General features: G+C 37.8%; 1 protein-coding gene across 1 annotated transcript in view; it reads right to left on the reverse strand.

The window, feature by feature from the left end:
* The window catches only part of LOC126356230 (pyridine nucleotide-disulfide oxidoreductase domain-containing protein 2-like), a 149610-nt gene that overhangs the window by 114166 nt on the left and 12159 nt on the right, over positions 1-23285 (reverse strand). Inside the window, exons 3-4 of the mRNA XM_050007050.1 lie at positions 22696-22851; positions 19082-19238 (exon numbers count right to left, since the gene is read on the reverse strand). Of these exons, the coding sequence (XP_049863007.1) occupies positions 19082-19238; positions 22696-22851 (313 nt within the window). The remainder of the gene's footprint in view (positions 1-19081; positions 19239-22695; positions 22852-23285) is intronic.

Raw genomic sequence — 23285 nt, forward strand, 5'->3', positions numbered from 1 at the left:
AGCACATCAGAAAAGCATTATCAAGTCAGTACAAAATTTTGGTTATTTGGTTGAAATACTAACATAACTAGAAGAGTTACTGTTTTTTAATGATTTAATGATTAATATGTTCTATTTAAGAAGTGAATTTGCAAAATACTCTAAATGAAATATCCAGTGTAAAATTCCTTGTGGTTAAACTGGAGTCAGCCTGTACATTAAAAAGGTCAAGCTAATTTCAGAAGCTCCTTAAAAGTACCTCTCTCTGTGATGACTTAAGGCTAATGTTGTTGGCTCATTTGGAATATTTTCACTTCTCGTGGCTTTGGAATTAACAACTAGGTTGGTGTCCATATAGTAAATGAAGAATTTACTTAGCAGAAAGAAGTATATGAATACTGAATAAAGAAGACACCTATAAGCCTACACCTTGCAATAACTTTTTTAAGGATCTTGGAATTCTTACTTTCACCTCCACATACATTTAGGCCAACTCCTTAATGGCTTTGTTGCTGATAGTAAAAATCAGTGCCAGGTAAAACTGTGATCTACACAAGCACAACATAAGACACAAAAATACACAGTTTTCATGCAAACTTTGTCTTGCTGTCCAGTCTTCAGAGTCGATTTTGTACTCTGGCGCAAAGATATTCAACAAGTTTCCATCTAGTGTCCATTACAACTATCTGGTGTGCTCAGTCTGACAAAGTCCATTTCCACATACAGACTGCCAACTGTAGGGCCTGATTTTCTCAGTCACCTTTCGGCTTCCATGAAGTACACACATACTCATGGATCTTGTCTCCTGTTGCATGGAAAGTGAAATGAAATGGCACTAAATTAATAACACTGCTAGATACACCTAATATAAGAAAAAGAAAGAGGTGGGTTACAAGGTAGTTAATAAAAAAATATCAGTTAACCATCTGATGTTAATGAAGAAACTGGGTGATAATTTTTCACAATTATCTGAGAATGAACAACATTGTTCTGTTTAATGAGTTCATTCTTTGTTAAATAGAGCAGTGTCTTGAGAAAAGGAGTTAGTGCTAAAGAAAGACAGGTTGCCATTTTATGGTCCATGGCAACTTGAAAGGATTACACAACTATAAAATAGAACACTGCATTTTCCCCACAGCTGCTTTCAGAAAAAATCTCTGAAAACTGTAAATATTATTCTTGCTGCTAAACACTCTCTCTTGTATACAGTCCTCATATTCTCTAATTTCTTTTTTGTGGTTGCTGAATTAGTATCAGGTTCTCATGCCTTCATTTTCTTTGTTTCTTTAATTTACTTTATTTTATTTTTAAATTATTATTATATGCTTGATTTGGAATGTCCACATTGCAATACAGAGTGTGTGACTGGACACAAAAAATTAGGAAAACTTTGCAAAGTTCTATGAAATCCACAACAGCAGAACCAGAGGTTGCGGAATCCAAGACTGTGGCTACAAAAGGCCAGATCTGGACGGTGCAGCCATTAGAGTTCTGACAAAACTAGACAGGCATTCAGTGAGACAAAATTCCATTCAACTTGTTATGGCGCCTGAATCAACCAACTCAAATCGTCTATAGTGCTCTTACCATAAATGCAATAAACTATAAATGCCAATCAGTTTTAAAGAAAATTAAAAACATAACTCACTACTAATAGATGTAGCTAATGATTTTCTTTGACCATACCAAAGCAGTCATGTAAATGTAAAGCTATCAGTAGGAGATAAACAGAGATTATTTGGTGTAAGTAAGTGGGCAGTATCTTCTTTTAAAGAAACTGTTTTCTTTTTAATCTATTTGGTTAAATTTAGCTGGCTTAAGCATTAATCACATTGCTAATTGTTAGCAACACCATTGTAGGAAACATTGATAGAGCTTGCAAGTGCAGGTAAATTTGACACTGTAATTACTGAAAAACTGCTATTTAGTAATGGCTAGTTAGAAGTTACTCTTAGTGCATCTGAAACTGTAGAACTGATAGAATATGCATGTTTGCAGTAATTAACTGTCATGCAGTGATAATAGTTTGATTTCCTAGGGCAACAAAACTAATTACTGTAGTACTGTCATAAACAATAGCTGGTATTTATTAAAGTGCTATTATGTAGAGCAGTTAGAGACTTTCATAAATTTAAAGGATAAAAATAACAAATTATATTACTATATATTATTAAAAGATTTATTCACTTCACATTTGTGTAGCTATGGCAATTGAACTTGTTTTCAGTTTCTGCTGTAATGGCACTTCAGTCACAGTGCAGTTTGCTCACGATGCCTTGACTGAATTCTTAGTGGGGAGCAGATGAACCAACCTCCTCCCACTGATTCCAGATACATTGTTAAGGATGCTACAGACAATCCAATTTTATCCAATGGCCAAGCAGATTTAGTCAGACTCATTGTCAGGTCACGTGTAGGTCAGATTGTTTGTTGTGCCTTGTTGGGTGGCCATGCCATCCAGCCACTCGACCAGATCTGGTGGATCGAGTAGATTAGCAGTTCCCTGTGAGCATTGTGAGTGGTGACTATAGTTACAGAATGAGGCATGATTGTTGCGATCTTGGAATTCCATAAAAGACCTCAAATGTTTGTGGGATCAAACAGTGCTGTAATAAGTGTGCTTAAAATCAGGCACTAGAAAGACTAGCAGCAGAGCTGAAGGCAATGGAAACTAATGCCAGTGAAGGAACAGAAAAGAATAAATTAGAATATATATGTAAATAAAATGGAAAGAAACTTCCACATGGGAAAAATATATTAAAAACAAAGATTCCAAGACTTACCAAGCGGGAAAGCACTGGTAGATAGGCACAATAAATAAAACACACAAACACACACACAGAATTTCTAACTTTCACAACCGACGGTTGCTTCTTCAGGAAAGAGGGAAGGAGAGGGAAAGACGAAAGGATGTGGGTTTTAAGGGAGAGGGTAAGGAGTCATTCCAATACCGGGAGCCGAGGAAAGGGGGAAAAAAGGACAGGTGTACACTCGCACACACACACACATATCCATCTGCACATACACAGACGTTTATTGGCATCAATAATATTCATTACATTAGCTTTAAATACTACTCGACTATTCTGTATTCATGCTACGTAGCAAAAAGTAAAAATTTTCAAATCAACAGTAACATAATACATGTTCCATCTCTGTGGTGCTATGAGTATTTAACTTTCTTAAGTGAAGAGCTCACTGTGATCAGAAGTGGTGCAGGCATCTGTGGTAATGAAGATAAGGCACATAAAAATGTCATCCTTGTCTCCCATCCTACTTCTAATTTCACCTAGAAAATTCACCATTCTTTCTTGGAAAAGATACACTGCTCACATTATCAAAGTAATCAGTAAATATATTTCTAACATTTTTTGTATCCTCTGTTTGTTGTCTTGGGGTTACTGGATTAAACTTTAAAGGTGTATTTTGCTGCCAACATTATGTAGTCAACACAGTTGTTTGGAATATACCTATTGGTGGTCTATCTTAAATTATTATGCAGGAAATAGCATCCTAAGACAATTTTATCTGCATTTTTCCTGTTCAGCATAATTTATTTCTGAAATATTGTTCAGGAATTACCTCTGAAAATAATTGCCGTGAAGCTGCGGTGCTGCATTTTGGATCTGCATAACTTTTTCAAATAGGCAAGTATCTGAAAGTGTCAACTAGTCTTTCTTTGACACTACCTGCTCCTCTCATGACACTGTTTTGCTTCAAAATGAACAGAGTCATCTGACATAGCAATGTAATGAAACTGTTGTAGCCTATTCTGAGACAATTCTAAAAATTGTCACTATCCAGTTTCTTCAATAACCTCACATGACTAAATTGTTTTTATTTCAATATTAATTTTTTAATGCATATCTTTCTTTTTCTTACATTAGGTGACTCTAGCAGTGCTTTCAGCACAAAGCTAAATCTCGTTTATTTTGGCAAAATACGGGCATGGCATATGCATGGAAAAAACAAGAGCCAAATGACAAAATCAGGTGCTATGTCTGACAGTCTGGATGGTACACTAGACTTTATCCAACCTGCAAGATCAGATCTTCTGTTGGCTACTTTAAATATGTATTACTTGATCATCCATTAGAATGAATTGGGCAACGTGTCTAGCGCAGCTGCCACTGAACAACAAAATACAAGTTGTGCACTAAAAAATGGTTCAAATGGCTCTGAGCACTATGGGACTCAACTGCTGTGGTCATTAGTCCCCTAGAACTTAGAACTACTTAAACCTAACTAACCTAAAGACATGACACACATCCATGCCCGAGGCAGGATTCGAACCTGCGACCGTAGCAGTCGCACGGTTCCGGACTGCGCGCCTAGAACCGTGAGACCACCGCGGCCAGCAGTTGTGCACTGTCCATGTTGTGATTCAGAAGTAGAGAGTAACAGCAGCACTCCTAGAGTCCTATATGTGAACTTCAAATATGGGAAAATATGGTGCTAAAATCCTTCCTTTTTGATAAATGAATATTAAATAATATTTTTCATTTTTCTGTATGAGGCCTCATAGTATAGAGGTAATGTGTTTGACTGGAAACATTTTTGTGACCTTGCAAAGTAATATACCCTAGATATCTCCATAAAAAAACTAAGATTAACTACTTCTAATGATGGAAAATCCAACATGACATGTAACAGTATTATGAAAAGGAAAGTTGCTACTCGCCATATAGCAGAGATGCTGAGTTGCAGGTAGGCACAACAGAAAGACTGTCACAAATAAGCTTTTGGCCAACAAGGCCTTTGTCCTAAATAGACGACACACACACACACACACACACACACACACACACACACACACACACACACACACACACGTGCAACTCATACGCATGACTGCAGTCTCTGGCTCTCAGAGTATGACTTCAGCAGCCAGAGACTGCAGTCGTGTGTGTGTGTGTGTGTGTGTGTGTGAGTTGTCTGTTTTTGATAAGGGCCTCATTGGTCAAAAGTTTATTTGTGACCGTCTTTTTGTTGTGTCTATCTGTGACTTGGCATCTCCCCTATATGGTGAGTAGCAACTTTCCTTTTCAGAATATTGTAAGATTAACTATTCATAGCTGGGGTTGGCAGAAGCCATGTAAAATTTTGTGAATGTCATTATGGCCACCTTTTGACTGTAAAATTATTTATTTCTAAAACCAAATACTGCAATTTAGACTAAGTGGCCATTACTGAATGACAATAATTGCACTCTAGCACAGGAAAAAACCTAAAAATCATCTAACATGACATGACACAAAATCTAGTTTCAATGCATTGTGTTCCTGATTATGATTACTTGTGTGTATTGCACTCTTTCAGTTGCATTGTAAATATGTTGCTCATAATTTGCTTGATATTTGTTTACAGCAATAATACTGCATGGAGTAAATGATTCCATATTTGCTTTTGTTTCATATAAAAGAGAAGCTAATTTCATTGCTTTAGGATTGGGGGTAGCTCACCCTTCTACAGACATCTCTCTACAGGCTCCAGATCTAGCTTCCACCGCCAACTTGGTTTTGCCAAGACTAGACCTCTGCACCATGGACATATGTAGACTTTGTTATTAACTGTAGTAGTGTTTTGTGTAATTTTTCCTTCCAAAGTCATAGGCACTTCAGGAGCACTCGTCTTCTTCTACCAGTCTTCTCCTTTTCAGTGAATGATATCCAACTCATGTGAAATGAAATGTTGTGTGACGAGGGCCTCCCGTCGGGTAGACCGTTCGCCTGGTGCAAGTCTTTCGATTTGACGTCACTTCGGCAACTTGTTCGTCGATGGGGATGAAATGATGATGATTAGGACAAGAAAATGCCCAGTCCCTGAGTGGAGAAAATCTCCGACCCAGCTGGGAATTGAACCCGGGCCCTTTGGATTGACAGTCTGTCATGCTGACCACTCAGCTGCCGGGGTGGACCAACTCATGTTATTCCATTACTTTCAGAGAGAAACCTCTGCAAGATGTAGCCTGTCGGTCTGCTGTCTACGCCCTAAGCCACATCTGTTTGGTCCATATAACAAAATTCCTCAGTTGGATGGCAACATGGTCCACCACAGGGTCATCTTGCCTCCTTTAGTTCAGTCACAGCTTTTCCTTGGGACAACCTATACAGGCCACTGATCAGATTCCACTGGCTCCATGGTTGCACATGCAAAATGAATGCCTCATCAATGCTGGGACCTCCGTCTGCAAGGTGGTACTGCCATCCTTTCCCTCATGGGAGATGACATCTGACATCAAGATGGCTCTACCTTCTTTTCACCTGGGATGGGAGGCGGGGGGATATCGAGGGGGGATGATGATATAACCAAGCCCTTCGCCTGTGACCACAGCTACCCCCATTAGAGGTAATGGCCCACAAGCTGCCCATGCTTCTGCTCTGCAGGAGACATTCCCATCACAGACTCAGATGGCAACAGTATCACAGATACAGTGAATCAACCATAACAAGCTGGAGTGTGTCTGAAACACGTCAATCTCTTTGAAGTGGAGCTCCTGCTGGCACCATGAAAACATGTGTGCTAGATTTGCCATGAGAGGTGCCAGCCTCAAGTCCAGTAGTGTTTGCATCCAGCACAACAGCGCCACAACGTGAAGCACTACTTTGCCTCCGTGAATCACATGCCACCCACGTTTTGAGTGGGTATCGCTCTGTTGGGTATGTATTTAGGACAGTGCTGGTCTTTGACAGTTCGGTTCATTAAGCCATGGTAAGCAATTCCAAAGCAGGGCAACCACCAGTATCTATCTACAACACACAGTGCCTATACTGGTCCAATCTGGAAGATATCACACCTTTCCCACCATGAGCTGTTTCACCCTTGTCATTCTGTTGCTGATGCTAACTTTGCAATCAAATTCTGCACAAACAACAAACTTTCATGTCCATGAAAATCATCACAACTGAAAATCCAGCACTGTCACTCATATGACTGGCTGTGCTCATGATACTATTCACGATGAATAGGGCACCTATCAGTGTCACTAAATCCAAATTCATTTCTGTGATTATAGTGATCCTGTCATTTTTCAACCTGTTCCCCTAACAATCTTGGCACACTTGATTCTTCAAGAATAAAACAACTGCAAAACTTTTGTAAGCCTAATTTCTCACTGGACTGCTGTCCTGAGATAGACCAAAAAAATATCATTGTAGTGGAAAAGTGTGTAGATTGCTGTGGAGTAGCGCTAAGGAACAGCATTACATGATTCTGATAAAAAACTCCAAGTTGGTAAATTAGTTAAACACAAGCAACCATTGCTGAATAAAGACAAAATTGTGTACATAAATTTTCACCTGTTGCATGTAGTTTCATCAGGGATAGACAATGCCAGATCTGAAAGTGTACAGTCCCTAGCCAAATTATTAGATGCACTGCACATTTTTAATGCATGTTGTGTTGTGTGTTGTTGTTGTTGTTGTTGTTGTTGTGGTCTTCAGTCCTGAGACTGGTTTGATGCAGCTTTCCATGCTACTCTATCCTGTGCAAGCTTCTTCATCTCCCAGTACTTACTGCAACCTACATCCTTCTGAATCTGCTTAGTGTATTCATCTCTTGGTCTCCCTCTATGATTTTTACCCTCCACACTGCCCTCCAATGCTAAATTTGTGCTCCCTTGATGCCTCAGAACATGTCCTACCAACCGGTCCCTTCATCTTATCAAGTTGTGCCACAAACTCCTCTTCTCCCCAATTCTATTCAATACCTCCTTATTAGTTATGTGATCTACCCATCTAATCTTCAGAATTCTTGTGTAGCTTCTATTCTCTTCTTGTCCAAACTATTTATCGTCCATGTTTCACTTCCATACATGGCTACACTCCATACAAATACTTTCAGAAATGACTTCCTGACACTTAAATCTATACTCGATGTTAGCAAATTTCTCTTCCTCAGAAACGCTTTCCTTGCCATTGCCAGTCTACATTTTATATCCTCTCTACTTCAACCATCATCAGTTATTTTACTTCCTACATAGAAAAACTCCTTTACTACTGTATGTGTCTCATTTCCTAATCTAATTCCCTCAGCATCACCCGATTTAATTTGACTACATTCCATTACCCTCGTTTTACTTTTGTTGATGTTCATCTTATACCCTCCTTCCAAGACACTGTCCATTCCATTTAACTGCTCTTCCAAGTTCTTTGCTGTCTCTGACAGAATTACAATTCATGAACGAACCTCAAAGTTTTTATTTCTTCTCCATGGATTTTAATACCTACTCCAAACTTTTCTTCTGTTTCCTTTATTGCTTGCTCAACATACAGATTGAATAACATCAGGGAAAGGCTACAACCCTGCTTCACTCCCTTCCCAACCACTGCTTCCCTTTGATGTCCCTCGACTCTTATAACTGCCATCTGGTTTCTGTACTAATTGTAAATAGCCTTTTGCTCCCTGTATTTTACCCCTGCCTCCTTTAGAATTTGAAAGAGAGTATTCCAGTTAACATTGTCAAAAGCTTTCTCTAAGTCTACGAATGCTAGAAACGTAGGTTTACCTTTCCTTAATCTTTGTTCTAAGATAAGTCGTAACGTCAGTATTGCCTCACGTGTTTCAACATTGCTACGGAATCCAAACTGATCTGCCCCGAGGTCGGCTTCTACCAGTTTTTCCATTCGTCTGTAAAGAATTCGTGTTAGTACTTTGCAGCCGTGACTCATTAAACTGATAGTTCAGTAATTTTCACATCTGTCAACACCTGCTTTCTTTGGGATGGGAATTATTATATTTTTCTTGTAGTCTGAGGGCATTTCGCCTGTCTCATACATCTTGCTCACCAGATGGTACAGTTTTGTCAGGACTGGCTCCCCCAAGGCCGTCAGTAGTTCTAATGGAATGTTGTCTACTCCTGGGGCCTTGTTTCGACTCAGGTCTTTCAGTGCTTTATCAAACTCTTCACGCAGTATCGTACCTCCCATTTCATCTTCATCTACATCCTCTTCCATTTCCATAATATTTTCCTCAAGTACTGTACTTAATGCTATTAATCAGAAAATTTATGGCAGTTATTCAGGGCACTTATTACATTGTTGAATTTTGTATCTATTGCTGCTATGTGACATTGGATTGTTGACTTATTGTAGGTATCAATGTGCAGAGTACAGCATACAGGAAAGGACCTGTTCAGTGGTGCTCTCGCATTTAACTGGTGTAATACTTTGTTAGCTTTGATTATTAGTTTCGTAATATTGACATCACAATTGATTGTTTAACAGCCAGATATTACTAATTGTGACCTTTAAAAATGGGTAAAAGAGAGGACATTTCACCATGTAAAAAAGTTGAGGTCAAAGCCCTCGTTAATGCAAAAATTTATTCCAGTCAGGAAATTTCATGAAGGTTGAAATGTCAGAAGCTAGCATGAGGTGTATAAAGAAGAAAATTGATTCCGGTGAAGAGCTGAGCCCCAGAAAGAAGAATAAATGTGGAAGAAAACAAATTTTCACCCCAAGGTTAGAAAGATTTCTCAAAAGAATTTGCCCAGAAAACAGATTTTCAACAACGAAACAGATAAAATCTCAACTGGAAGAGGCTAATGTGAATGCATCTAAATGCATTCTTCACAGAAAGTTGAAGGCTATTGATTTCAAGGCCTGCCAACTTGCTAGACAACCAAAGTTAACAACCACAGTGAATGCAAAGCATATGAAGTGGGCTAGCCACAATGGAAGCAAAGCATTTAAAGTGGGCTAGCCACGATGAAGACAAAGCATATGAAGTGGGTTGAACAGTGGTGTGATATGGCTGGTGACTTCTGAAGATTGGTAATTTAACTTTAAAATTATTATTTATGATATGATGTAACCTATGTACATTTATTCATAGCATATTAATTATGTTTCTTGATTTTTACAGGTATGCTTCAGTGGTGAAAGTATGTTTGAAATTTTAACTAACAAATCTCGCATGTGTGCTGTTGAACAAGAGAAAAATTTCATCCCAGCTGCATTATTCAGACTGTAAAATGAGACAAGAATAGTACAAGGAAGTCCTGCAAAATTGGTTAATATCACAGCTCAGAGAATGGTTCCCAAATGGGGAACCATTTATTTTTATGCAGAGTGGAGCTCCCTGTCACACAGCCAGGTCAGTTAAATCCTTTCTCAAGGAACAAAATATTCCTCTGTTAGACTGGCCAGGTAACAGTCCTGACATGAACCCCATAGAAAATGTATGGGAAATAATGAAGAGGTAGTTATCAAAAGATGTCATCACAACAAAAAAAAACAGTTGTTAGAGAAGATCATTCATGTGTGTATGATCCCAAGTTCACAAATGACAGTGAACACATGTAGACAGCAGCTCTGTTGGCAACCTGTGTTCTTTGTTTATTCAGTTGCATTATCCACAAATGCAGAACACAGTACAGTCCTGCATCAACAGCATGCCACATTGTATTATGGCCCACATAGCTGCAAAAGGTGGCTTAACAAGATATTAAAACTAATGTTTTCACTTTCATGATATTTTAATTCTTGTTGTAATTATTGAAATTAAATATTTTCAACAAATACAATGTTTTATTTATTTGTTATGTCACCCTAGTTATGAAGCAGACTACACACATTTCCTTTATCACAATTCATGTATTAAAAAAAAAAGTTAGAAATAAAACAAAATTTGCTTAAAAACTGTAGTGTATATAATAAATTGGCCAGGGACTGTACATATAAACCAAGAGGTAACCACTAAAATGTGGATATATTACACTGCGTGGTGAGAAATACATAAAATACTTAGGAAATAGAATGAGCAGTTCGTACTATGCATTTAATACCCTCAGTAAAATCTGTGATATCAAAATCCTAAACTATGCACACTTTGCACCTGTGCATGTGATATTCACATACTGCGTTCTATTATGGGGCATCCTCCACAGAGAGCTATTTATTGTGCAGAAGAAAATAACGTAAGGTAATGAGATAAGTGCTTCTCTCTGCCATCAATAAACATCTGTTTCTGGAGCTCAGTATCCTGAAAATACCTTTTATTCATTTTCAGAAAACAGTGTATTTTATTCATGAAAATTTACATAATTTTACAAAAAAGGAGACATTAATTATCATCAAACCTGTTGTTCCAGTGCTGTTTCCATAATTAAACAATGGAAGTTGAATAGAAGAGGATTCAGAGACAAAGAAAAATATTACTTCTTTAAGGTGGAAGAATTTATGAAGGCCAGTCTCAAATAACTAAGTCGAATATTTTCTTATGTTGAGTAGGCTCTCGACTATCCAGCTTCTGTACTATCCAGCTAACTTAATTAGTAGCAGACTAATATTTCTCCATCATAAAATCAGGATTCATTTATTGTACATACTGCACTTTTCCAAAGCTGTAGCACGTGGGCACTGGCTATAATGCTATGTGGCCTTTCAAAATGTGTTATGTGTCTTTTGTGCTTCTAGCACATCAGGTGCCACAATTATAAGGTACATATGGTATTGTTAATATTGAACAAATTATCAGAACCACTCTTCAACAAATGATACTTAGAAGCTCTCTTCCCAAGTTCACAAATGACAGAGAACACATGTAGACAGCAGCTATGTTGGCAACCTGTGTTCTTTGTTTATTCAGTTGCATTATCAGATATTCGAAGTGTTTGCATTGCATTATTAAATTTTTGTTTTGTGCCAACTTCTGCGTTTTCAAAGAATCCAAAATGTGTGATAAAAAAAAACTTGTAGGGACTATGCATCAGGAACTATATGCTGTAATCTGACTAGATTCTGGGGTAGCAGCCAAACTATTGGAGTTAGGTGAGGAGAAAATACTGTAGGAGTCTGGAAGAAAAATCAAGCAGAAATAGAAAAGTGGTGTGCCTCCCAAGCTAATGGAAGTGGAATAAAAGTAAGCATAAAGCTTTATTTTTGTGGTAAGAACATTTAAGAGGAAAAGATTTGCCTATCACTGGGATTGGAGGAAAAAGTGTTGCAAATTCAGCGGCAAAGAGAAGGAAAAGATTCAGAATTTACTACCAGTGAAGGATGTCTGGATAAGTGGAAAAAACCAGATTACCATTAGTAGAGATGCCTTATCCACTGATGGAGAGGCTGTACCATTGTTTAAAGATTGTCTTTCAAAGTTAATTGATGAGGAGAGATTTTCTGGAAAATAATTGCACATTTTTTGGCTTGCAGTAATGAAACTGGCAACCAAGGCTTAGGTTTACATTAATAGGGAAATCATGGGAACCTACAGTTTTCAAAAACCTGAAAAATCGGGACTCAGTAACCCTATATTACTGCCATCAAAAGAAAGTATGAATAAATTCAGAAATCTTTAAAACCTGGTTCCAAAATGAATTTATGCCATGTGTAGAGCAATATTTGAAACACAACAATTTGCTGAGTAGAGCTCTGCTGCTCCTTGATAATGCATCTTTGCATTGTGCTGATAGTGAACCACACATCAAGATAAACAAAACATTATTTTTACTACCAATTATGACTGCTCTTTGTCAGCTGATGGACCAGAGCATCCTCAAAATGCTAAAGAAGAAGTGTTGCTGCCATCTGCTCTAATTTGTTGATACCAGCAGTTGATAATAATAAAGACTGTATAACAATTCTGAAGAGGATTTAGTTGCTAGATGTCATAAGATGGTTGGCTGAAGCATGAGAAGTGACTCCAAACAAATCACTTGCAAAGTCTTGGAAAATTCTTTTACACAGCTGACATTTTAACTTTGAATCTATGTGTGGAACTGAATCCAAAGATGGAAATGATGATACAGTTTCATTACTCAAAAATTTACAGGTCTGTGAGGATGTTGATGTACAGGACATCACAGAATAGGTGGCAAATGATGAAATTGATGAACTAAGTGACAATGATATCAAGGAAATGGTGACAGAGGGAAGTAACACTAAAGGAGGAGGCAAACTTAGATGACAGGAGAAATCTCATCCCACAATTGGAAGGGTTCAGGATGATTGAGCTGGCCCAGCAGTACGTTAGCGAGCAGGAAGAAACAATGCCAGCTGATATTTTCTGTTTGTGTAATTTGAGAGATATTGCAGCAGGGAAGAGGGCTAAAGGAGGGAAACAGTCATCTATCACAAACTTTTAAAACCTCAAACCTATAAGTTTCATCTTTTTCAGTTAAATGTGGCTTTTCACGTGTGTGTAATCATACATTAATATTTTATAATGAAGATCATTTCATGTTTCCTGAAATAATTTTTGAAGGGTGCAGCATGTATATAATAAACATTTCTAACTAGCTCACATTACGTAAGAAGTCAGAAAATGTTAATAAAATTGCATTTTAGTACAAAAAAGGATGTTTTGAATGGTATAGCTGGGGTCAGAAGAGATAACTTACAGAACTTCAGCCTACCTGCCTTTCTTTTGTTAACCTGCTTGACTTTCTGTCACATTAGGCCAGACAGCTGGAAGTACACTGCACGACATTTTTCTGATCTGCTAATGTGAGCTGGCTTATGCTCATGCCTCAGCAGTGAGCAAATTGCCAGCTCATAGTAAGTAATGATGTGGGAAGGGATGCAGAGAGAGAAGGGAAGCAGAATTGGAACATGGTGACTCATCACAAGAAACTATTGTCAATGAGTTATGTTTATTGTATGGAAATATATCACTTCATGGTGGCTATTTAATTTCTGAAGAGTGTTGCATTGATGAGATTTGAAATGAAACTTACATTTCTGTTAACTGATGAGATGAAGAACATGGGGCAACTAAGTACGAACCCTGATAATTCTTAAGATTAGTGCAGCCTTGTGACTAATGTTTTTTTCAGATGAAGTTTAAATTGTCATCAGCTTGTATTTCATGATTATTTTATTCACACATTAGACATAAAAATGTATCTGATTGAACATACTCAAAGGGGTAGTTAAATTACCCAGTGTTTTGAACAGATGTTTAAAATCAATCTGGTTTTTATTTTTTGTTATTATTTTTACAGCCTTTTTCTGAAACTAGTAATGGGATAAATTATCACAGTACTTGGAAACAAATATCACAAAGGTAGTCAGGCCACAGTTAGAGGCAGCCAGTGCTGGTCACTGAACTGTGTGATTAACGGGAGCGACTGCCACTGTGTTAGAACATGCGTACGATCACTGGGCCACTCTCCAGGAAGTACTAGAGTCCAACCCATGACCAATTAGGACAACGAGTCACTGCCTCTGTTCCACATGATTTGGTATAACATACATACACTGCCATTACCACTAAGTCAGCATGGAGGTGCAGCATTTAACCCAGAGTGAACTGGTCCATCATTGTTCGGCCAGCTGGACAATGTAGCTGCACTCAGCTGTCCAGCATGGTTTCGGACTCTTTGCTATAACTAGGACACTGCTGGCTGCAATCCACCCTCTGCATGACTGCTCATGCCCTGGCAGCCAGCACTCTACAGGCACTTCTATGAGACAGCCCACCAATGCTGGAGTCCCACTGCCACTGCTCTCCACCCAATGGTTCTGAGTTAGGCTCTGATCAACATTGTGGCGTACCACAATACCTGTTGACACTACCAACAATTTGCACTGCAGAGAACCACAATTGGTTCTGGGCCATCATTGTTGTCTCAGTCCAGCATACCAATGGTGCTAGCCCAGTGCTCTGCCTCCTGTGCAGTGTATGTTAACCTCTCATTACTACTATCTTGGCAGCTGCTACAGTGCTGGAATATTGTGTGAGAACACCAAACTGTGCCAGAGGTGAGGGTGCACCTGAATGTTTGTCGAAGCTGAATAAATTAATAAAGAATTAATAAATAAGTTGCTGTAACCTCACCAGGATCTTCGTCTACTGCACATGTGCCTCCATCTTCAGCAGGGAACTGCCACCCACACACAGCCGCCTAACCCTCTGTTAAAATCTGAAAACTGTGTCAGGTTTTTTTCATTTATTCCCCAGAAAACAGTTCCATAGTTAAGAACTAACTGTAAATATGAATACCATGTAACTAAAAGATGCTCTCTGTTACACACAGGTGGCAGGCTCTAAGGGCATAACATGCTGATGACATTCTGTTTGTAAATATCTTTGAGTGTTCACACTACTCCAACTGAGGAGCAAAATTCATTCTTACAAATAAAGATGAACCTTTAGAGAACATTGCAGAAATTATCCCCAGTTTTCCTGGCCCTTATGGAGCTGCAGAGAAAGGCTGGTCTAAAACTCAAAGTCTGGCACCAATTGCCAGGATACTGCTTTCGTGCCTCATCAACCATCCTCACATACGTGGTTGTAATATGGCTGGCTGACATCCATCCCCAAATCCCATAGGGACCCCCACCCCCACCCCCCACCCCCCACCCCAATCTCTGTTGCATATCTTGCTGACAACAGTAGTTTACTTTTCGTCCAAGGACAAGCAAGACCTGTGACTGTATTTTGAGACTAAATTAAAGTTTATATCCCAGGGCAACACCGAAAAATGGTCATGGTGTACTGTAGGTATGCTTATCTATGTTTCATCTGTGGGTCCAAATGCAACACTAAGAAGAAAAAAATGTCATTTTATGAATTAGAAAAAGGAAAAAAGGAAATTTCAAGATAAAAAATATGTCCTCCCCAAAAGTTGGCACTTTCTCAATCTCTGTGGGGTGCAATGCAGCATCTCATGCAATTAAAAGAGTTGTGAATTTGGCAATCCTGTTGGCATGACTGTGTAATAAGGTATGCAAGCTTCTAAAACACATCTTATTCACTTTTAATTATGACAGCTGACCTCAAAACAGTAACGGCCTGTCATTAACATGTTCAGATGTGAATGTTTTCAAACCAACAGCTTTATAGATGGCATCAAAGTTGAATAAAATTCTTTAAAAAGTGTTCTCCACAGTGATAAGTGTTGATAAATAGAATTTTTTGATAGTCATATTTGTTGTTATTCAATATGAATCCCCCTCCACAAAATTCCTTTTTTCTTTTTTCCACATTTCAGATTTTTCATATTTAACATCAGCTGAACATTGCTGGTACATAAAGAAATTTGTGAATATTATCTAGCCTTATTTCCTAACTCATTGGATGAGATGCCTTTAATAGTAAAAAGGTATAATTATAATCATTAACTCAAAAAGGTGATATCCACAATCATGTAAATAATACAGAAAGATATATTTTGGATACTTCAACGAACCATCCTTAAGTTGTAGATAACAAAGTAATATATCATTGCCCATGGCTCCCCACCCCTAAAAAAGACCATTCAGTGTATACTTATGACTCGTTTGAGATGCAGGAAGGTTTATGTACGAGAGGCATTTGAAAAGTCCGTACAAAAATAAAAACTACTTACATGTTTGGGGTAAACCTTTTTATTTTTGACATAGTCTTCTTTTAGACTTACACACTTCATCCAGCACTGTTCTAATTTGTTGATCCCTTTCAATAACAGAAATTGTCCAAGTCTGCAAAATAGCTATTAGTTGCTGCATCACCTCCTCATTTGAATAAAATCTTTGTCCGCCAGCCATTTCCTCAAATTGGGGAACAAATAGTAGTCCGAGGGAGCCATTTCTGGAGAACAGGGGGGATGTGAAAGTGAAATGAGTTGGAATCCTATTTCCATTGATTTTGTGGCCACTACTGTGGAGGTGTGTGCTGGTGCATTGTCGTGATGGAAAATGACTTTTTTGTGGTCTTTTTTCTTTCAGCTTGGTCTTCAAACGGTCCAATAACAATGAATAATACGCATCTGTAATAGTTTTACCCTTTTCGAGATAGTCAATGAGGATAATCCCTTGCAAATCCCAAAAGACAGTCACCATAACGTTTCCGGCCAAAGGAATGGTCTTCACCTTTTTTGGTGCAGATTCTCCCTTAGTAACCCATAGTTTAGATTTTTCTTTGGTCTCAGGAGTATAGTAACGTATCCATGTTTCATCCACAGTGACGAAATGACACTTAAATTCCTGAAGATTCTTCCTGAACAGCTGCAAACCACCCTTGCAACAGTTCACATGATTCCATTTTTGGTCAAACGTGAGCAATTGCGGAACCCATCTTGCGGATAGCATTCTCATGTCCAAATGTTTATTCAAAATATTATGTACCCATTGATTCAAGATGCCCACAGCACTAGCAATCTCATGCACCTTAACTCTTCTGTCATTCATCACCATATCATGGATTTTATCAATGATTTCTGGAGTCATAACCTCCACAGGGCATCCAGAACGTACAGCATCATTTGTACCCATATGGCCACTCTGGACATTTTGATACCACTTATAAACTGTTCTAATCGAAGGTGCAGAGTCACTGTAATGTTTATCAAGATTCTCTTTAATGTGCTGAGGTGTTTTGCCTTTCATAAAGTAATGTTTAATCACCATACAAAATTCTTTTATGTCCTTTTTTGGCAATCACTCGACTTCCTTGATTCATATGAATGCCAAACACAAAGAAATAGACCAATATGGCTGAAACTTATAGTTGTGTTCTTTCCAAAGATGCTACTAACTAAACATAACCTCAATACACGCCTATGGTGCAATCTCTTGGACTTCGCACGGACTTTTCAAACTCCCCTCGTAACTTCTGTAATATTTAGCTCTTGGGGGGCATCTTCACATCCACCAAATCAACTTTATCAATAATGGAATATTTAGAATCTTGTTTTATCTTGGGTGAATTTGTACAGAGGCGCGTTCCTGAAATGGTAAGAGTAAATGTCTTTATCATTTAAAAAAAAAAAAGTCCAAATGCATTTTGTCTTTTACCCTGTGTGACAAAGCTGCCTTTTTGTCATTAATAGCTTGTATTTTGTTTGTAGCTGTCTGGAATCTTCATGGTTAATGGGTACAATCAAATGACTAACATGCAGAAGCATGTTAAACATCCAATGAAATACAGGTATAAATATGATTATTTTTGTTCAGAACATTAATATTTAGCTCTAGAAGGGAAATGCTCCCATGACCTTATATGGAGTGTTGAAGAAGATGAGACATATAAAGGATGAACATTAGTGAAATTGACAAACTGCAGGGATGGTTTCCTTACTGGAAATTGAGGAAAAAAGGTTTAATGGACATGTGTCCAGAAATGCATTGTTGCCATGGAAGATGGCGCTGACAAATGAAAGTTCCTCTGCCGACATTATGTGAGTTCCTTGTGTGTTGCAGGCTGTGTGATTGACACAGTGTAAGGAGCAGAATGGTCTGATACTCATGTCACGAACAAGCAAAGATGGTGTTCATGTATGGCCAAGCAGACGGAAATGGTCGAAAGGCAGAATAGCTATACCAAAACTAGTACTCTCATAGATGCCAACCACATCACACAACATTTCAGGCCCTTTTTGGGCATTTGTGTGATCATGAGTCCTTTCAGACAGATGAACATTCAGGGAGGCATCGGACAGTGTGTACACCAGATTGGAGGACTGGGGTCTACAGGGTATTGAGACGAACTATAGGACAAGCTCTAGGCAAGTGCACCATCAATACAGCATAAGCCAAAGTGCAAAAATCCATGTTGTGATGTGTGAACATATGCACTCTATCCCATGGAAGCTACTTTGAACATCTGTTGTGATGTGGATGTGATGCAGCTCAGTACCGTGTTAAAGGACAATTTGTTGTTGCACGCACACCATCCATTTCTGCAGTCATGTTCACAGGATCTTTTTTGCTCAACTTCCATTCAGGAACCCATTCCTACAGTTTTTCAGTTTTAGTAATGTTCATCCTGTATAAAAGAAGTTATTAAGTACATTTTGTGATTCTAATGACAATATTCTGCTACCAGAGATAAAGGAACAGACAATTATAATTAGGAACTTCATAAAGTGTTTCTTTTTCAAGTTTGTGCCAAGGCTAGATACTGAAGAAAATTTATGTTTTAATAACATACTATCATAACTCTATGAGGTATAAGAAAATGAGGGGAAGAAACCATCCAGTTACAGGTGATTGCTGAGTAATGTACAGAAACATGTAACAGTACAGAAAATTGCGTTAACATCCAATTGAAGTGCACACACTTCTATATTCAATGAAAGCATTAGGAGGCTACTCTGAGATTACAGAACACCCAGAATAATTTCCAACTGCAGTCTAAAGAAATATAAACTACTCATTTTTGAAATCATGTATTAAGTTACCAGCAATTTTTAACTCTGGCGTTGACAGGACATGCAGAACTTTTTTTATATATGTGTCTTCACTAAATATTTTCCCAATATCTGTTGGAGATGTGTCCAAGAATGGCTCCACAATCTTCACAATCTTCATTAAATGCTGCTCATACTCTGCATAAATCTGAAACATTGACAATCACTTTAACAATAACAATATAACAATAGCCACATTTATTTTAAATTGAGACCATTCAAGTAGCTTCATTTTAGTGGACAATGATGAAGTTCAAAAATTATTTTCATTCATTCAAACTTCATGTCTTTTAGTTCCTTCAATGAGGAATGATCCTCAGGAATGTACTGCAAGAGAAATCACAAACTAGGTGGGAAAAATTTTCAAAGCAACTTCTGATCTTTTGTTAGCTTTTAGTAATGTAGGAAAAGACAGATTGCTACTTATCATAAAGATTATATGGTAAGTTTCAGACAAGTAAATATTAAGAGACACTCACACACAAGCTTTCACCCCCAGCCTTTGACAGAAAAGAGAAACACACACACCATTCATTCAGACAAGCAAGCACACCTGACACACACACACACACACACACACACACATAACTGCCAACTCCAGCAGCTCAGGCAAGAATGCCCAGCAGCTTGAGCTTTTTGGTTTGGCCCAAGTTACCAGAGTTGGCAGTAATGCGTATGTGAGGTGTGCTTGCTTGTGTGAATGCATGGTGCGTATTTTTCAATTTCTGATGAAAGCTGTGGCCTGAAGCTTATGTGTAAGTATCTTTAACTGTACCTATCTGCAACTTAATGTGTCATCTTTACAGGAAGTAGCAATCTATCTTTTACTACATTGTTGATATTCCTACTTGCAGTTTCCATCATTTGATTTTGTTACTTTTTTATCTTCAGGAACATTTTCTGTTCATTTCTAATACATGTACAGTGGTATGTACTTCTATTATTTCTGAAACACAGTGGATATTCATTGCTGGCAAGCAGAAGAGGTGGCACACAATCTAAGTTTTTGAGAAGGTCACAGAAAATACCAACAGATTAATTTCTCTTATTTATCTCTGCCAGGACTTCATTTGTGACACCTTGTATAGCATTCTTTGTGAAGAATACTTTACAAAAGCCAATCTGGGAGGCAGTTGAGAAGTACTGCTCAGAATAATGAGTCAGTATTCAGTCATAGACCACTCCCTTAAAAACTAATTAGACTTTTTTTCCTCAATCCAGTTTTATAGATGGCTACATAATATTTCAGGCTCTCAGGAAATTCATCTCAGTACAAAGAGAGCTTAAAGGCAGCCCTCACAACATTGCAATACTATGCTGGAAACACTGGCATACCCAGCAGAAATACTGCGTTTGAGTGACCCAACGAATTTTGTAATCATCTTAGGGGTTCATTTTTTGAAACTAGTGTGTATTACTGGTGCAAGCGGTGTTTGCCAAAAGTAAATATAATGCATCTGTATTTGGTTGTTTACTACCAGATGCATTGAACTTGGGGGAGCAGCGGAGAGGGCAAATCCAAGGCAAAACCAGAGAGAATAACCAGGTGACACACAAGGTGGCTGATAACAGAAGTGGTCCTTGATTAGTACTGTTTTTGTGGTTTTCAATTCAAAGACTGGTTTGATGCAGCTTCCTACACTACTCTATTCAGTGCAAATCTCTTCATCTCTACAAAACTATTGCAACCCACACCATTTCAGTCTGCTTGCTGTATTCATCTCTAGGTCTCCCCCTGCAATTTTTAGCCCTCACCCCACACACTTCACTCCATTACCAAATGGACTATTTCATAGTGCCTTAGTCTATGATCTATCAACTGATTCCTTTCTTTTAGTCAAGCCATGTCATAACTTTTTTCCAAATTTGATCTACCCATCTAACCTTCCACGTTATCTGTAGCACCACATCTCAAAAGCTTCTGATCTCTTCTTGTCTTAAGTGGTGGATTATTGTCCGCATTTCACTTCCATACAATGCTACACTCCAGACAAAGACCTTCAAAAAAGACTTCCTATCACTTAAATTTGTATTAGTTATTAACAAATCACTCTTTTTCAGAAATTATTTTCTTGCTATTGTCAATCCACATTTTATATTCTCGCTACTTTGGCCATCATCTGTTATTTTGCTGCCTGAATGGAAAAACTCATCTACTACTTTTATTGTATCATTTTGTAACCTAATTTCCTTAGCATTGCTTGATTTAATTAATCTACAGTCCATTAGCTATGTGTTTTATAAGAAACAGTGTATCAACCACTGATGATATTGATAAAATGTAAACTGGACAATGGATGACAAAAGAAATAAATAAATCATTATTGTTGTTTTATTTATTGATATTCATCTAATAATCTCTTTTCAAGACACCATCCAGTCCATCCACTGCTCTTCAAAGTCCTTTGCCACCACTGACAGAATTACAATGTCATACGAAAATATCAAAGTTTTCATTTCTTCTCCTTGAACTTTAATTGCACTGCTAAATTTATCCTTAGTTTCTTTCACAGCTTGTTCAGTGTACAAACTTAATAACATTGGAAACCACTTCTATCTGACAAAAAATCAATGTTTAATTTTCCACAACAATTCTCCATTCAAGTCTACAAAAATGTCTCCAACTGTTTTAAGAAGCTTAAGAGATTTCCCGCTGGTGGGATGTAAACAGCTAATACCATCAACTTGTGTGTTTCCCAACCCAATAGTGATGGTTATTAGATTTTCATCAATACATCTAGCAGCAAAGTTTTAGACAATTTTGGTCAAAGATCTGCAACTGGTGTTTCTGAAAAATTCAGTATTTGTTTAACTAGAAATATGAGAGAAAGGTCATTTGGAAGGAAAGAAATGCACTACTATGGCACTAAAATGAGAAGAATTATTAATCATAGTAACAATAGTATCAGAAGAAATAGTTTAATAACAAGATGTTGTTGGGTGACTGATTTTCTGAACTGCAGAATCTCTTGTGTGTGTATAATCTATTTGATGATGTCTTTTTGGCCAATAGTTCTGGATTGTATTTCATTCTCTGTTAACACATTTTCAGGTCTTCTTGCTATCTCTTTTTCTCATCCACATCAAAATACAGAAGGATGGAATGTGAGGTTCTGTCAACAATGAATTTGTTGAATGTGAAGTGCGAGCTCAGACTGTGGACACTTGAGGAAGGAAACTTGTTATGTCTTGTTCAGAGGAATGGTTGCAAACTTTGTCATAAGTAGTTTAGAGAAACCATGGGAAAGCTACATCTGGATGTGTAAATGGGAATTTGAAACTACCACAGATCTTCTGAAATTAGTGTCTTAACAACTGCATCATCTTACTCTGCTAGATGTTTAAAAATACAATCAGTGTGTATATGTCTATATGTGTGATGGGAGGGGAGGGGAGCACACTTGTACCTCCCCTGTCACAACTGTCATTCTGTGATGTGTGGTGCATACAATTAATTCTTCATATCTATATAGGGTTACATTACTTTGTAATGTGATATTTTGAGTTGTGAGTTTATTTGGTAGTTATTCCAGTATGTAAATAACAACAAGGAAATAACACTTGTGTAGCGATGTGCACATAAGTGAAGGCAATAATTAACTTACCTCTGCATCAAGATGTGAAAATTTAGCAATTTGTTCTTTATTATAGCTGTCATCTTGACCAAGTGTGAGAGATCGAGGACTGTTTGATTTCCAGAAATCTGGTCTCAGTGGTGTGTACAAGTTTGGATTGCGCTCATACACTTTCAGCCCATGATTCTAAACATAAAAATTGTTTGTTACTAAACCAGTTATCAATTATATCCATTCATTGTGTACTCATAATCTTCCTACATTGTATCACATGCTAATTAAATTCTGTATCTCTGTGTTATATACAGACTGTACAAGAAACAAAACAGGCAATATACTACCACAAATATCATTCACTCAAGGACAAGAATGCAGGCAAAGTCATGTCATACAAGTGATTTCTTTAATGGACAACAATGGTTTGTTTTAGGGCACCAACACACTCGAGCCATTTTGAATGAGACAGTCCCACTCTGCGTAAGTCATATGTACCCCATAAAGGCCATTGCTCACAAGGGACAACTATATCTATCTTGCATTGAAAAGCAGATGAGTTAGGAAGAAAATACATAGCTTTGAAGTTCTAATTAGAAATCTGGACCCTGATATACTTATCGCCA

The sequence above is a fragment of the Schistocerca gregaria genome, chromosome 3 (assembly GCF_023897955.1).
Source record: "Schistocerca gregaria isolate iqSchGreg1 chromosome 3, iqSchGreg1.2, whole genome shotgun sequence".
Classification (NCBI taxonomy): Eukaryota; Metazoa; Arthropoda; class Insecta; order Orthoptera; family Acrididae; genus Schistocerca; species Schistocerca gregaria.